This window comes from Trachurus japonicus, chromosome 5, assembly GCF_045865225.1.
Source record: "Trachurus japonicus isolate A0001 chromosome 5, Traja_1.0".
Taxonomy (NCBI): Eukaryota; Metazoa; Chordata; class Actinopteri; order Carangiformes; family Carangidae; genus Trachurus; species Trachurus japonicus.
In genome coordinates, this window is record NC_140911.1 from 4014799 (window position 1) to 4032471 (window position 17673).

The 17673-nt window shown below is 38.7% G+C and overlaps 1 protein-coding gene across 1 annotated transcript in view; it reads left to right on the top strand.

Moving 5' to 3' along the window:
- Nucleotides 1–1882: 1882 nt before the first annotated feature.
- kdm5ba (lysine demethylase 5Ba) overlaps nt 1883–17673 on the top strand; it is a 33514-nt gene continuing 17723 nt past the window's right edge. Inside the window, exons 1-14 of the mRNA XM_085775698.1 lie at nt 1883–2224; nt 7259–7336; nt 7447–7569; nt 7677–7847; nt 8404–8529; nt 8901–9000; nt 9100–9209; nt 9819–9977; nt 10130–10249; nt 13133–13291; nt 13979–14160; nt 15080–15242; nt 15348–15467; nt 16845–17039. Coding sequence (XP_085631824.1) covers nt 2072–2224; nt 7259–7336; nt 7447–7569; nt 7677–7847; nt 8404–8529; nt 8901–9000; nt 9100–9209; nt 9819–9977; nt 10130–10249; nt 13133–13291; nt 13979–14160; nt 15080–15242; nt 15348–15467; nt 16845–17039 — 1959 coding nt within the window. The 5' untranslated portion in view covers nt 1883–2071. The remainder of the gene's footprint in view (nt 2225–7258; nt 7337–7446; nt 7570–7676; nt 7848–8403; nt 8530–8900; nt 9001–9099; nt 9210–9818; nt 9978–10129; nt 10250–13132; nt 13292–13978; nt 14161–15079; nt 15243–15347; nt 15468–16844; nt 17040–17673) is intronic.

Here is a 17673-nt window from a genome sequence, read left to right on the forward strand (position 1 = left end):
TGGTGTGTGTGTGTGTGGTGTGTGTGTGTGTGTGTGTGTGTGTGTGTGTGTGTGTGTGTGTGTGTGTGTGTGTGCGCCATCCAAAGATCCACCAACGGGAAGTTCAAGTGAAACAGAGAACAGGCTCATTCAAATCAGATCGGTCTCCGTCACAGTGAAACAAGTGAAGAGCTGCTGTGTCACTGTGGCTGAAGAAGTTAAACAGGTGAAGTCTCTCAGTTACATGAAGGCAGCTGGAATTATGGTCTGTAATCACACGGGTTTCACAGTCAGAGGGCGGAGCCGTCAGTTTGTAGCAGCTAAAATCACGAAATCATTTACTTTACTTCTGCATGAATTAGATAAGAAATAAATAAGAGATTAATTGATGTTAACGATGACACACGAGTCACAAATTACAGTATGATTATGACTGACACAAAATTACATCATTGTGAAAAAGCAAAAAAAAAGGGGGGTAGAAGATGAAATGATCTCCAAAAGACATAAAGTTAAATGTGAAACACTCTTTTTTCAATATTTTCATCAATATCAGTGTATTATTTTAGTTTTGTACAGTTTCAGAGTGAAAAAGGGAAACAAAGCAGCAGCCTGCAAAAGAATGGGAAACCCAGGAGACTTGAGCTCTCAGAGAACTTTGACCAAGGTATCAGACAAGATATTTACTATTTACACACTGGGATAGTTTCTAAAGGGGGGGCTACTACTAAATACTGTATATATATATAATGTAAAGTGAATGTGTCATCTGTAACTTTGTGTCTTTTGGAGATAATTTCATCTTCCACTTGATGAACTGTTCACATTAACACACATTTGGACCAGGAGGGGGACAAAATTTTGCATGACACTGTATGTATGATAATTGAATGGATCATTATTTTGCATGTGATGCTCCAACAACTGAAGAATATTAATGAGGCGTTGAGAGTTTTACAATTTCCAATAATCAGTTTTGATCAGTGAGAAACACAATTTATTTATTTATTTACAGATTTTTTATTTTTTTTTACAGGTTCTTCAACTTATTTGCACACGTCTAAAATTTAAAAAAATCAATGCAGTTTTTAAATGGCAAATTCTGATTCAAATGTTGTATCTTTTCAGGATTTATTGTTTTGAAAAATTAGTTTTGCACTAAAGTGAGTGAGAAGTGTGATTAAAATGTTTATTATGAAAACATAAACAGTAAACTGTGACCATATGACTGCAGCCTCCACCAATCAGCGAGCTCCACTGGACCATTTAAAAACGGAGAGCCGGTCAGCGCGCAGGGATCTGCTGGGTGTGTTCGGTTAGAGAAGCCTGGACGGGCCGGATCACGCCTCTATTCTTTCAGCACAGCCGGGCGGCGTTAAGGGGGAAAATCAACCCAACTCTTTCTACCATCTGTACGCGGAGTGAGCTCGGTGCTACGGCGGGCCACAGCGGGAACCGAATCAAACTCACCCCAAACAGGGAAGCGATCATCTGTGAGGAAGCCACTGAACCAATAAGATATACATAATCCTTAACTAAAAGAGTATTGTTCTCACAAAGTGTTTAGAGAACTGTATTGATCATGGTTTATTCCCTGTAATACTCATCAAAGTACTACAAAAATGTCGTTAAAGCCGTTTTTACTCAGTTCTATCGCAGTCCTACAGGCATTTAACTCCTTTCAAACAGGATCATTATGAACACACACCATCGGAGCTCTGTTTGTTTAATAAAAAATATATATCAGTTACATCCTAATCAATATTAACATTTGAATTAAACATGGCAAGTGTGCGTGTTTTTTAAAACAAACATATATTTTGCTCTAAAACAAAGTCTAAACCTTAATGATTAGTGGGTGTCTACTTTTCGAGGCGGAGGAGTACGCTCTCTCCCCCCCTGACTGACTGTCACCCTCCTCCTCCTCCTGCTCCTGTCTCCAACTAGATAATTCGTCTTTGAGTTCAATGAGTGGGTGAATGGACATGAACTGAGAGAGACAGACAGACAGGACTACACACAGCATTACAACACAACAACAAACTGTGATAATAATTCAGCGACAGCTACAAGTCATAACGAAGATGCAACGATGACTCAACCTCAGCTGAATGAGTTCATTCCTCCTCCGGAGTGCCCTGTTTTTGAGCCCAGCTGGGAGGAATTCGCCGACCCTTTTGCGTACATCAACAAAATACGACCCATTGCAGAGAAAACTGGCATCTGCAAAGTCCGCCCGCCGCCTGTGAGTTAATCCCTCACATCTATTACATTATTATTATTTTTTTTAATGTTTTTTTTTGTGTGTGTGGCGTGTCCGTGTTTTTTTGCTGCTGTTGTCAAATCTAGCAAAGCCAAAGTTGTGTTTTTAAAAGACAGGTTTCAACATGGCGGATTGCAGCTCGCGAATAGCAGCAGCTCGCCCGAGTGGAATTGTCAGTTAGTAGTATAGCAGCAAGTGCCAGCCAGCGCGAGCCCTGGCAGTTGTCAAAATTTAGCGAAGCTTTAAAGTTGTGTTTTCTAAAGGCAGGTTTCAACATGGCGGATTGCGGCGGCGGCGGCTTGCGAGTGGAATTGTCAGATGGTAGTAGCAGTTGAGTTGTATGTGTGTGGTAGCAACGGTCGTAGAGAAGCTCTCAGATAATGTCGATTTAAGAGGAATAGGAAAAATAAAAAATAACACGACAGGGTTAAGTTTTTTGTTGTTGGTTTTTTTTGTTTGTGTGTGTTTTTTTTTTTTTTGAGATGTCAGATGTGTGTGTGTGTTTTTTCCAGTGTAACGGTTATGATCGCTAAAAATAATTCAAACGCCAAAGTTTTTGCCTGTATGCAAATAGGAACCAACTGAAAAAAAATGGTGTGTACGTTAGCGTTAGCAGAATGAAACGCTTCCTGTATTCTTTAAAAATATATTTTGGTCACAGCTTTTATTTATTTATTTATTTAATTACACAGTTTAGTTGAACTTTCTCCCAACACAGCAGGATTCATTTATCCAGTGTGAGTTAAGGTTAGCCAGCTTAGCTTAGCGTTAATTAGGCCTGTTGGTAAAGACACTGACGCTGCTGGCTAACGTTAGCTACGTGCTCAGTGACCAACTGTTTATGGAGAGAGATGGTGGGGTCGACTATAACACGGAGCTCAACACTGGACACTGTGCATGGATAACGTTACATTATAACTGATATAAATTGGATATTTTCCTCATAATTATACAATATAATATAGAATAATATAATGCATCCACTACACTGTGTCTGCTTTAGTTTGAAGCTTTTGTTATTATTATAGATTTTTTGCACGCAAGACAAAAAATCTACTTGAATGCGTTTATTTCCTGGTTAGTTAGCTAGTTGTCTAACTTGCTGAATGATATTATATATCGTCAATTATGAAAACTACTTTCGAACGATTGGGTATTTTTATTTATTTAATATAACACTTTATAATTCTTTACTATGGATTACAATGCCCTCAATAAGACATAATACTGTTTATTTATCCCACACATGGGGCAATTTGGTTTTTACAGTAGCATTGTAGCATACAAGGCAAGAAAAAGCAAAAGCAAATAGTATAGTAATATAAAACAAACATATAAAAAATACATATATTTTAAAATCCACACCTTCCTAAAGTCACCGAAGTCAGAATCACATTTTCTGCAAAAAATAAAATAAAGAAAATGAAATAATTATGAATCCTCCCTCAGTTGAGGCTGAATTTGAGATTATCTTACATTGACCTTATTTCTGATAGATTCTAGGAAGAGGAGGGCACTCAAGGGTGTGTCCAAGCTTCAGCTGCAAATTAGATAAAAGGGCAAATTCTGCTTAAATAAATTATATTATTAACATGACTGATGACTAAAGGGCGTTTATGTCACATACATAGCCTCCCTTTGTCAATCTAAAAACATTAAGACCCAGGATGGGAATAGTTTTCTTTGATCTGAATGCAGTCAGTTAAACATGAGGCTCATCTGTTGTGGGGAAATTGATAAGATGTACAACATTTTGCACGTTTAAACAGGACAGATTGGGGTTAGAAGGACTGGGTTGTTATCAACAAAAGGGTGGAGAGACTTTTTTTTTTTTTTTTTTTAGTGTTTGCTGGTTCTGTGGCTGCAAATGCTCTGCTCATGTAAACAAAAGAAGGCAATGGCAAAAGGTCTGAGCCGAACGTCTGTGGATGATCCTGCTGCTTGTCTCTGGGTTTTTTTTCTCTTGACCTGACTAGTCGGTAGTCTGCAGTGTTGTGTCTATAGTGGATATCCTCTTCAAGAGAACATGTTTTTGTTGCTGTTGTATACATTTATTGTGAGACAAAGTTGTGGTCCACTACTAGACTTTTTAGCCGGAACAGATTCAGGATATTACCACAAGTCGTTTAAATTTACTGGCATCTTTATGACCACCATGGCAGGTTTTTAAAGCGCAGGGTAATTCTCTTAATTACGTACCATATGGTGAAGAAGCAGCAGGTCCTTAAATAAATAAAAAGTGCAAATACAATATCTGCTCTAGTTTTATTTATACAAAAAAGGGACTATGTCGACTTTTAAAATCCACCATTTATTCTACTGATATCTGCAGGCTTTGGTTTCTATTGAATAGGCCTATTCAGACCAGTCCTGGACAAACACACTAATAAACTAAATCTAGAGCTGCAACAATTAATTGTTTAATCAAACAATAATCGATTTATTAAATCAATTGTCAACTATTTTGATAATCTAATAATCAGTTTGAGAATTTTTCAAGAAAAAAAGTCAAAATTCTCTGATTTCAGCTTGTTGAATGTGAATATTTCTGGTTTCTTTGTTCCTTTATGACAATAAACTGAGTCTCTCTTTGGTTTGTGGACAAAACAAGACATTTGAGGACGTCGTCTGGTGGTTTGGGAAACACTGATTGATGTTTTTCAACATTTTATTGACTAAACAACTAATAATTTAAATAATGAACAGATTAATCGATAATGAAAATAGTTAGTTGCAGCCCTATCTAAATCTGACAGTGTTGGACATCCTGGACCAGGCATGTACGTATTGTGTACACGTAGCATCCTGTGTTTTTAGATAGGATCTACTGGCCTGAGAGCTTGTTGTGTTTTGTTTCCATTTTCTCTAGTTCTACCTGTTTTCTCTTGAAAAGCTTTTCTTCTTTTAAAGAAAGAGACAGAGAGAAAGAGAGCGTTTTTAGGAAGGAAGACGACATTGCACCACAACCTGTTTCTGATCAGTGATTTCTGGGTGCACAGTATGCGGTCAGTGTTTCCTCCAGGGGGTTTTACATCGGTTACATTTTGACTTGTTGATGTTAGTAGCGCACATGCAAATGATTCTCAGTTGATTGTGTTATGGCTGCTTGTGGTTAACTTCTCACCACTTTTTCTGTATTTATCATTTTTTACCAGAGAGGGAAAGCTCATCCTTGGGCTCAAAACTGTGCTTTGATTGTTGAAATCTTAACTGGTGTGGTCGTGGTCATTGGACTCGGACTTTAGGAATAGTCAGAAAAAAGAAAAGAAAAAAACAAACAAACCCATTGCAGTTCCATATGTTTCACAACAATTGTTTTCCTTTTGTGGCTGCACATTTGTGGGTCTAATCCAGCTTTGTCTACGGATGATAAGGTGGCGTTAGAGCAGCCATTGTTGTTCCTGTTCTGACTGGCAGCTTTCAGACCAAGAAGAAAAAGAGCCTGTCCAAAGTAAAACCCAGCACATGTTGTGTGTCACATTTTATTATTTTATTCTGTTAATGCCTAAATGACTGGTGGTCGCTTGATGATTATTATTTTTCTGTGCTATCTAAGGTGTGAATTTGACCCTAATTTCCTGGTTTGGGTGTGTGAGGTCACATGATCTGTTTACTTATCTTGCATGTTAATTTCATTTTTTAAATTTTTCATTGCATGTGCTGCTGTAGTTGTATATTCTCGGAGGGAGCTGGTTCCATGATGTGATCCAGAGTGTTTTTTAAGGACAAAACTAAAACTTGAGTCCAGTGTTGACAGGTCCATTTTGTTCTGATACAGATGCAATAACAAGTTATCTCACAAATCAGTGATGTCATGGGTTTAGCCTGGTCTTTATAACGCTGGTCTGTGCTTTTTTATTTGTTATTATTGTCTCTCCTTTTGTAAATATTCCCCTTCATGAGACGTCACAGTTTGCTATCACATATTTTATGATATAAAACTCATATGATTATTGCCGATTATTGAGCAGTTGCTCAATATCAAAGCTCATGAAGCCTTCTAGTCATGCAGGAAGTTGTGTGGTCGAGCATGAGTAGGTGTATTTTCAACACGGTGTGAAAGTGCAGAAGAGCAGCAGTGCATTCAGCAAGTCTTCAGACCCCTTCACTTTGTTTTGACACTTTTTCCTGCTGCAGACAGAAGCTTGTGGTAGACAGAGGAAGAAGTCATTTGTCATTTAAGTGTAAATTGATGAGGGGAAATTATTATCATATCATCATTTTTATTTTTAGCATCAGGCTGCAACATAAGTATCACACATATCCGTTTTTTTTATTTGCCATTAAGACGGTGTGTGTGTGTGTGTGTGTGTGTGTGTGTGTGCTGTAGTTCCCATCTTAGTGATTCTACTGTTTGTTTTATGATCAATTTCATTCAAAGATTATGACAAAAATCTAAAGATGTTTTAAAATCCTGATATTTGATTTGAAAGCTGAAAGTCTGTTTATTTACTTTCATAGTTTTCCGCATGCCAGACATTTTATAGCGTAGGTGTCGTGTGTGCATTGATGCAGCAGTGACTTCCTGTTGAACTGCTTTTAATTACAGGCTTTAGATTCACCTGAAGTTTATTTGGTGTTTTGACTTTTACATTTTTTATTCCCTGTTGCCTCAGACCTGCTACAGTGTTTTAAATCACACTGAGTGTTGAGTAGCAACAGTCAAATGGTCTTTATTCCAACTCATTTACTTCAACTGTGTTAAAATATAAACTGCACTGAACTTGCTGCTGAAAATCCTCCTGAATATTAAAAACCTATTTATTTCTGCTGTTTGAGAAACTTTAACCAAAACCCACACAAAGAAATTCAGCTTTCTCTGTGTGTGTGTTTGTGATGAAACTGTATAATTGTGGCTTCAGGCTTGTTTTTGAGTGGTTGGACTAAAACTATGCAAACTTGTAATATTAGACATATTCTTAAACAGAACTTGATTGTGATGCTTCTGTTTTAGTGCAACTGTAAAACACACGGTTTGATTTTTGTTTAATAAATATCTTTTCTTTATTCGCTCAGGAATGGCAGCCTCCGTTTGCGTGTGACGTCGACAGACTGAAGTTCACACCACGAATACAAAGGCTGAATGAACTCGAGGTATTTCATTATGTTTCATATGTAATGTAAATTTGACTTTCTCCTTCAAACTGCTTTCTCCTTTTCACAATGAAATGTTGATTAAACAACTTGTTGCGTCCTGTTTTCAGGCTCAGACCAGAGTTAAGCTCAACTTCCTGGATCAAATAGCTAAATTCTGGGAGCTCCAAGGATGCACTCTGAAAATTCCTCATGTGGAAAGAAAGATTTTGGATCTTTACCAGTTGAACAAAGTATGTGCAAATTTTAGTTTTTATAATTGAATTGTTTATTTACACATGAATGGGAATGGTGACTCACTGAACTCATGGTTTTTCTCTCTCTCTGTGTGTGTTTGAAGCTGGTACACGAGGAGGGAGGGTTCGACGCCGTCTGCAGAGAGCGGCGCTGGACAAAGATCTCCGTCAAGTTGGGTTTCGCTCCAGGAAAGGCCATCGGCTCCCACCTGCGCGCTCATTATGAGAGGATCCTCTACCCATACAACCTGTTCCAGACCGGGGCCAATTTGCCCGTACGTAAAGTAAAATGGAAGAATTTTCAAAGGCCATTATCATATTCATTTATTTTATTATTATTATCATAAAGTCATAGCTGCTGTTTGTGCCTGTTGGTTTTTCACCAAAGCAGAAGTGAAACACTGTTGACAAAGACAGACATTTTGTTTATATACTGTTAGTGTTACTAGGTGATGAAAAAGAGCTACAACATCTATCCAATAATCATCAAGAATCACAAAACTCTCCAGACTCCACAAGGTTGTTCTTAGCAAATAATGAATCTTCAAATCAAAACACACACACACATTGCATCTTGTATTAGATTTTAAGTTACGTATACTAGTATTTATGAAGTGCTCCATGTTGCCGTCTTTTTAGGGGCAAAATCTTGGAAAAATAACAAAACATTTCAGCGTTTCAAATGTCTCCTTCTTTAAAGTTTGTGCGAAACACCAGTGGATTTTGCTTTGTCCAGTCTGTAGCTCATCAGTTTAGCTTAAAGATAATATCACTAACTAGTCTAGCTCCTTATTAAAAATGACAGAGGGTCTTCTCTACTTCCTCCTGCAGAGAGCCACCTTGACCAATGACACTAAAGATAAGGAGTACACTCCTCATGATCTGCCGCAGCGCCAGTCCGTGCAGCCCCAGGAAACCTGCAGCATCGCACGCCGGGCGAAACGAATGAGATCTGAGGTGAGAGGAGTGTGGTCTCTGTTTGTTTGTGTGTTTGTTTCTCACTGTCCTCTCATGTTACCGCATCAATCGTAATGTGATTGTTTGACATTGGTACCTATACAGCTTTGATGCACACTCAGAGGTTCACCACACAGCGTTGGCACTGAGACACAAACGTCTTGTGACTCTCTCAGCGCTCACACAAAGACGTATTTACATTTTGTGTCCAAGAGCAGCTGACTTTAATTCTTTTTTTTTGTGTGTGTGGATTTAAAGGGTCAAGACACATGTTGAGCATTAGTCCCCTGGTTTAAACGCATATACACTCAACGTCCTACAGACAAACCTGTGTCTCTGTCTCGCTGACTCTCGCTGTGATTCTCTGACAGAGAGGCGGAGGTGGCGTGAAAACCGAACCGGGAGAGATTTGTGAGAATCGTCCCAATCTCAGGAGGAGGATGGGAACGTTTGCTGCCAAACCAGAGCCCGGTAAGAGAACAAAGACAAACCAGAAAGCTGATTGACAATGGGATTTGTTCTCTATCGTTAAGAGAATCATTGAGCTTCCACTGTGTCCGTGTGTTTCAGTGAGAATGGCTGTGACCGAGGTGAAGAAGGAGCCGGTCGAACACGAGGATCCCACAGAATATGAAGAAACGCTATTAATAAATAATATTAACAAGCCTCCTCAGAATAAAGTAAGTTCATTCTGTTGTGTTGAAATCAGGATTTACGTCGTAATACACACGCCGAAAATAATCATTTCAAAGATTCATCGAGATTCTGATTCAATGCAGTTACATAATTCACATAATTGAGTCACATAATTGATTTTTACATTCAAATAATTCATTCAAGTTTGATGATGTTGTTCACACACACACACAGATGGTGATTTATTTTGTTTTAAAGCACATTGCCAAGATTTACGTTTTGTTTTTGAGAAATTAACAAATACACCTTTAAGTAATCGAGGCCTTTTCTTTTTCTTTTTGTGTTCAGACTCCAAAGAAGCTGCTGTATTGTAGAAATGCATTTAAATGATATTTTCTATTCAATTTTATAATATATTTATTATATTATAATATATATTATATCATATATTATTATATTACATTTATTTTATAAAAAGTTATCATATTTATCTGACTATTTATGTTACTTAATGAAAAAGCAACATAGAAAATTGAGGATGTGATGCATTCTACAATCGAATCGAACCAAATCGTAATTGAATGGTGATTCCAGTGAAGATGTGATTAAACCACTGATGTTAACACTGTTTTGCGGTGTGTGTGTGTGGTCAGGTGGACACCTACATGTGTCTGGTGTGCGGCCTTGGGACTGCTGAGGACCGCCTGCTGCTGTGCGACGGCTGCGATGACAGCTATCACATCTTCTGTCTGATCCCTCCTCTCCACGACGTTCCCAAAGGCGACTGGAGATGTCCCAAGTGCCTGGCTCAGGTGAGCTCTCTGAGTCCCCCCCCCAACATCCTCCGGGGAGATGAATCCTGACAGGGAAATGTTCTAATTGGGAAGCAGGAGAATAATCCAGGATGTGCTGCAGATGTCAGTGGGTTTGTTTTTAACTTCACATCCCGCCTTTATTCTCACAGGAATGTGGCAAACCACCTGTCGCTTTCGGCTTCGAGCAGGCGGGCAGGAGCTACACCCTCCAAACCTTTGGAGACATGGCCGACTCCTTCAAATCCGATTACTTCAACATGCCGGTTCACGTGAGTTCACATCACGCACTTTGGGTGCATTCAGACCCGGCTCGTTTGGAGCATGTGTTTCCTGAAACAGGGAGCGTTTAGCCTCAATGATCGGTTCATTTGCGCTTCCTATTACCTCTTTTCTTCCAAACTGGTTCCAGTGCTTGACTTAGCAACGGTTCTTTGCTTTTCCACCGCCTAAGCATCGCTTCTCGGTTCTTAAAACTGGTTCCAAACTGGTTCCAAGCCAAGCACGGACTCTGAGCTGGTCCAGAGCTAAAAACCGATGACCAAACCGGAACAGCGAAAACAATGAACCACCATTTTTAAACCGACAACAAGCGAGTCATTTGCATCGACTAAAAAAAAAAAAGAGAGAAATGGCTCCTAAAAATGGGTACGATGAGATCCTCCATCTTTGTTGTTGTGTTTCAGTGCGTGCACCACTCGGTCAATGTGATGATGGTCACATTTTACGCTCTGACTCTTTCTTTTTGGCCAGGTTTGGGTCGGGTTCGATTGGGGCCAAAAAGATACACAAATAACTGGGATCGGGCCATGTTTTAATTTCCAGGCCTGTTCTTTGGTTTTTGTTTTTCCCGGGTAACTTTCTCCTCCTTCTTCCGAGTAAGAACAGTTGGTTCGCACATGGCATTTGTTTACAACTCTGGACCGGTTGGGACTGTTACCATGTGAACACAGGTTACCCAAAATAAAAATGCAACAATTTGATTGGTTTTAGCCTCGTGAATCAGGACAAAGCAGACGAGCCACAGGTCTGAATATTTAAATTTTTCTGGTAACGACACTTGATATCAGTCACCGTGGTTTAATTCTGGTGGAAAACATATGGATGAGAGTTGCTGTTTGTGTTTATAGAAGTCTCAGAGTGTCTGATATTAAAAGTGTTGGATACTCAGTAATGAGAAAAGATGCTTTAAATGGCTGTGCAGAAATTATTAATGACAAGATCAGCTTAAAAAATAAAAAAGGATCAGATAAATTCAAGGAAAATACACTTGAACATCAGATTTAATAATCATTTGGCCTGTCTTCCCGAGGTCCTTTTGAATCTCTCAGTTGGACACACAAGTGAAGGCAAACAACGGCTTCATAGTGGAGGTGTCACTGATGATCAGCTCCTCTGCTGCAGACGGTTAAATAAATAATCAGCTCTTTGAGTTCTGTAAAATCTCTTTTAAAATCAAAGGCGTGGTGATGAAGGAAGTTGACTCTTATTTTGAAGGCACAACGCTTTTATAATTAGATTTGGACATATCTTTTACGACCTACCAGCCTGTTCCCCAAACAAACATCATTTAAGTTAATATATAACCCCAAATATATGTGTGTGTTTCCTGACAGAGAAATCGAAACCATCCTATTATGTTTTTTTTTATTTAGACAAAGGGGTGAGAGCTAACAAGCCATGCTTCTTCTCACTCCTTTTAAACTATTTGTTCTGTGTTTTATTATTTTGCTTCCACAGTTTTCATTTCTAAATTATGTTGTGCAGAAAATTTGCTTAGTAGCAAACGGGAAGCCTTGTGCTATTTGCATATTCGGAAGAAACAGGACAAACAAAATGCACAAAATATCCCAGTTTATGAATTTGTTCTATTTTTTTTAAATCATTTTTAAAATAAAAGAAAAAGGTGTTGTTCTGGGGCTGGAGGCAGATTTTGGCAGATTTTGAAGGGAAACTCTCTGGACTCTGTTATTTGCTTTTATGACTTTGGTCTGGAACAAAGGAATGCTTTGATAACACACTTTGCAGAGAAAGTCCTGTTTGTCTTATCTAATGCTTTGGGGAGGAGGAGGAGGAGGAGGAGGAGGGAGGGAGGGAGGAGGGAGGTGGGGGTGGGGGAGGTCGAGTATCAGCGTCTCTCTTGCTTTGTGCCCGACTCTCCCTTTTTTTTTTTTTTGAACACACAGGCGTCAGTCCAGCTCTGTGGCCTCGTACCTCCGCTGCCGGCTCATTGCCACAACAACAACAACAATGCCTCAGCGTTCTGCGTTCATATCTTTTATACAGAACAACGAGGCGGAATAAAAGTGCAACATTCCTACCCTGATCCGGCTGCAGGCGGAAAACCTCAGCCGAAACAAAATCATTATATTCGTCTAAACAATAAAAAGCACAGATTCTAACGTTTCATTTTATTTCTCATTCATTTATTTATTGAGTTGGGACAATGCACATTCATCAACATTGATACATTAAGCATCAGTGTTGATGAATGTGCCGGACTTGCCATAACTCAGTGGTTCCCAACCTTTTTTGACTTATGACCCCATTTTGACATCACAAATCACAAAAAAATATATTACCAGCTGTCTGGCTCTGTGCACTACCAGATAAATGTGCACTTTAAGTGTCCAAAACGTTTGCTGTGTTTACTTTATGATGTTAAATACAATACAACGTGCAAGGCACTGTATTGTTAATGTACTGCATTGATGTGTCAAAAAGCAATATACAATATTTATTACACAATAGCCTACTTACTGTTCATCTTTTTGAATCCTGCACCTGGCAAATAACCCAAAGTATGAAAAAACTAAAACTAATAAAAACTAAACTAAAACTAAGCATTTAGAAAAAACAAAAACTAGCAAACCCGCTGTAAAAACTAACTAGCGTAGCTCTGAGCACCTCACGGCTCTGCTCCGCCGTTCTAAAAATAGCTTGCACCGACAATTACGACAAGTAACGAACCTGCTGCTATGACTATAGGGATTATGGCAATGGGCCAATCTGCCAAAATGTTGAACTATCGTTTAGAACTCATATAGCACTGAATCATCAGCATATAATTGCAAATGAACACTACATACTAAACACTGAGGATGTTTTCTGTCTTTATTTGTGTTTAATAAAGTTGTTTGTTGTTTGTTTTTCAGATGGTTCCCACAGAGCTGGTGGAGAAGGAGTTCTGGCGTCTCGTCAGCACCATCGAGGAGGATGTCACCGTGGAGTACGGAGCAGACATCGCCTCCAAGGAGTTTGGGAGTGGCTTCCCTGTGAGGAACAGCCACTTTGAAATCTCTCCTGAGGACGAGGTACAAATCATCTGCCGCTGCTGTTGTTATGGCGACGCTGTCACAATTCATATATTCACCGAGTCAGTATTCTAATTTATTGAACTGGAGCTGAAATGTACGTCTCTTTAATATCTAATTAAGCTGAAAATAGAGGTCACGATCATACATCTGTTCGGTGGGAAGTTGCAGGCTGTGAACCTTTGACATCATGCTTTTGTTTAGACATGTGAGTTTTCAGTTTACATCAAGGGTTAAATAATAATAAAAATATTTGTTTCAAAGATGCATCGAGTTTCTTAATGGCGACATCGACACGGTTTGTCACTTTTTATTTTAAGGCACAATGCCAAGATTTACGTTTTGTATTTGAGAAATTAACAAGTGCACCTTTAAGTAACCAAGGCTGTTTCATTTTCTTTGTGTGTTCAGACTTCAAGGAAGCTGCTGTTCTGTGGAAATGCATTTAAATGATTCTTTCTATTTCATTTTCTGTAAATAAAAAGTTATATTTATCTGACGATCTATGTTAATTAATGAAAAAGCCATGTGAGGCAACATAGAAAATTGGATATGTGATGTATCGAAGCACATCGAGATAAATCGTATATCGTGAAGCCAGTGAAGATGCACACCACTAGTTTACATTGAGTGTGTTTGAATGTGTGTGTTTTGAGTTGAGACCTGTGTGTGCCCTCTGCCCTGCAGCATTACCTGAGCAGCGGCTGGAACCTGAACAACATGCCGGTGCTGGACGCCTCGGTTCTGACTCACGTCACGGCCGACATCTGTGGGATGAAGCTGCCGTGGCTCTACGTGGGCATGTGCTTCTCCTCCTTCTGCTGGCACATCGAGGACCACTGGAGCTACTCCATCAACTATCTGCACTGGTACTAACAAATAGTCATTTTAATGTTTACTGTTTCTTACACTGGGAGCAGTCTTGATATTTTCACCTCTGTTTTGTCAGGAAACAATTTCTGAATTACCGTAAACTCTCCAATAGCAGCCGGGGCTTTTATCTGCTTCAGCTGCTGAACTGAGCCGTCTTCTATCAGTGACAGACGTCTACATGAGACACGCTTTTATTTAATTTAGAACAAAGATGAAACTCCTCTCCACTTGCTCTATTGTTCCTATTTAAATGAGTCAGAGAAGAAGGAAAGAGTCGGATCCAGAGCAGCATCATTTACTAGTTCAATCAGCACCCATTCAACTTCTAATAAATAAACATGTTGCTCCGACCACAGACTGTTTATAGGCTCCGCCTCTTTCCTCGACTCAGTCACAGTTCTCAACGGGGCAAACAACAAGACTGGACTAGACTGAACTATAATGAAAAGTGCATTCATTGTCCTGCTTTGTGTTTTCCCACAAAAAATAAAAAAGGATTAGATAAATTCAAACAAAATACACTTAAACATTACATTTAATGATCATGTGGCCTATTTTCCTGGGTCCTTTTGGATCAGTTGGACTCGGTAAGACTCTGCTTTTATTTACTCAAACCTGGAGCCAGATCTGTTTGAGACTCAGCTTTTTTTTGAGAGAGAATTTACGGTATACAGCAGGGAAAATAAGTATTGAGCGCATTAGTGCATTACTCATTTTTTCTTTTTTAAACTGTACCTGCTAATTCCAGGTCAGCTCTCTGTTGTTGTCGACATCTGGTGAAAATTTCATGTCAAGTAGCTCATTTAGAAATATATTCTCTGAGAAAAATGTTGATGCCTTCAATACTTTTTTTCCTCGCTGTATAAAGTATTTTTTCACTAAGATGCTCAACCGTGTGTGTGTGTGTGTGTGTAGGGGGGAGCCGAAGACGTGGTACGGAGCTCCCGGTTACGCTGCTGAGCACCTGGAGTCGGTCATGAAGAGACTGGCCCCTGAACTGTTTGAATCGCAGCCAGATCTCCTTCACCAGCTCGTCACCATCATGAATCCCAACACGCTGATGAACAACGGCGTCCCGGTAACAACGACGAGCTCACATAACGATACATCACAGATTACAAATTGTACAGAACAAAAAAAACGGGATTATAAACATGTGGAAACTTGTGATGTTTGTGTCCAGATCTATCGCACCAACCAGTGTGCAGGAGAGTTTGTCATCACTTTTCCCAGAGCGTATCACAGCGGATTCAACCAGGGGTTCAACTTTGCTGAAGCCGTCAACTTCTGCACAATGGACTGGGTGAGACGTTTTGTTTTGTTTTGTCTGAGGTTGAGGGGGTAAACAGGAACAGGGATTTGTTAATTATTATTATAATAATAATAATAATAACTTTATTTATATAGCACAAAGCACAAGTTTACAAAGTGCTTCACAAAACAACAAATGCCATAAAACTATAAGAGATGGACGGCCCAAGCAACAGAGCAATATTAAAGCCCAGCAACAAAGTGAGACCAGGAGGACTTAAATTAAAATGCAGGATGCAGTTGATTAGATAAAATTAATGATAAAAAAGGGGAGTATACATGATAAAATTAGATAAGATGAGATACAATAAGATAAGAAAAGATGGGATAAAAGAGTTAAAGGGGACACTACAGGTGAATAGGGTAACAGATATCACCATGAAACCTCAAAAGTTTATCACTTGCATTAAGACAGACATATTTTTTTCGTATTAAAAGTTGTCAAATTTTATGTTTAAATATGCCAATGAGGCAACATCTAGTTAAATATGTGCCAATTTGCATACATTTATTTTATTTTGTTACTTATTAGAGTCAGAAGTTTTTACAGAGGAGGATTTTGGATATCTGTTTTTATCACTCTGTAAATGAGAAAATACTGTCACCAGCCCTAAAAAAAAAAAAATCAAATTTCACCATGTTTTTAGTAATAAATTGTTGTATAAATGAGGCTGTGAATGATATATCAACAATCCCCTCTGTAAAAACCTTCAGAATATAGAAAGGGATCAAAGTGGAAGGTTTGGTGTCTCTAAGTGCTGCTGAAGTGGAGATTTCTAGCTCAGAGTGTGAGTCTGAAAAACTCTTTCTGAGAAAACAGCCTTTAAAGACTTGTACTGTAAAATTACATAGATTGTTATTGTCAATCGTACTTTTATGATTTGTTGCGGATACAGAGGAAATTACAAATTTTGGAGCCTACATCATTGTTCAGGAGAGAGAGCTTTACAATGATAGAGTGAATTTAGGAGAAATCTACGGATGAAAGAGACAAAACAAAGTAAAATAAAAACCATTTCTTTCCACTTTTCTGAGAGAATACATGTTAAGGAAGGAAAAATAGCCCAAAATATTAAAATTGATCAGTACATGAAAAAACAGTGTTTTTGCCTGTTAGTGTCTCGCCTTAGAACAGAAGGTGTAAAGTAAAACTAAGAGCATTGGAGTAAAACAGTGAGGTAAAATTGATGATGATGAAAGAAGAGGATGACATCACATAAAAGCAAGTCTGTAAAAGTAGGTTTTAAGAAAGAGTTTAAAAGTCGACACTTTAAGTTTGCCCACCTTGTCTCCTCGGGCAGGTTGTTCCAAAGCTAATTATTGAATATTGATAACCTTAATAATGCCTTCTCTCCATGTTTTGTGGCAGATGCCCATTGGCCGTCAGTGTGTGGCTCACTACCGGCAGCTGAGCAGGTACTGCGTCTTCTCTCATGACGAGATGGTTTGCAACATGGCCGGTAAAGCCGACACGATGGATGTGGAGCTGGCGTCGGCGGTGCAGAAGGAGATGGTCCTCATGGTCCGAGAAGAAGAGGAACTGAGGCAGAAGGTCAAGAAAATGGTGAGTTATTGTCTGTTAAAATACAGTTTCTGTGTTAGATTAAAAAAACAAGCAACAAAATAACCAGATACTTTTTAAATTTTTTGATTTTTGATTGTCAATTGAAAATAGAAAATCTTAAACATTTATAAAAAATATTTTGCTGGTGACCTGTAAAAAGAGTATTACCAGAAAATGGTTGTCACCGGAAAGCCGAACCATAAATATATGGATGGATATCACAATGGACATTTATAAAATGGAAAAGATAACAGCTTTTGTTAATCACAAATTGGAGAAATTTACATCATACTGGGAAAACTGGGTCAAATATGTCACGCCTCATAGGCCAGATTTTATTTTCACAAACCAGTAGCTATGATGTATGAGAAAGATCACTCCCTACCAGTACATAGTTTGTTTGTTTGTTTGTTAGTTTGTTTCAATTGTTGTTATGGTTGTAAGTTTTTCTTCTCATAACTTGGATAATAAACTAAAATACTATTTCGGCATTTAGGGCAGACAACAGATGCAAGAAGTATGCTCACATGATGTATATGCAGGGTTCCCGTGGGGTCTTAAAAAGACTTGAAAGCATTGAATTTATGAATTTGGAAATAATACCTTAAAAAGACTTGAAAAAGTCTTGAATTTT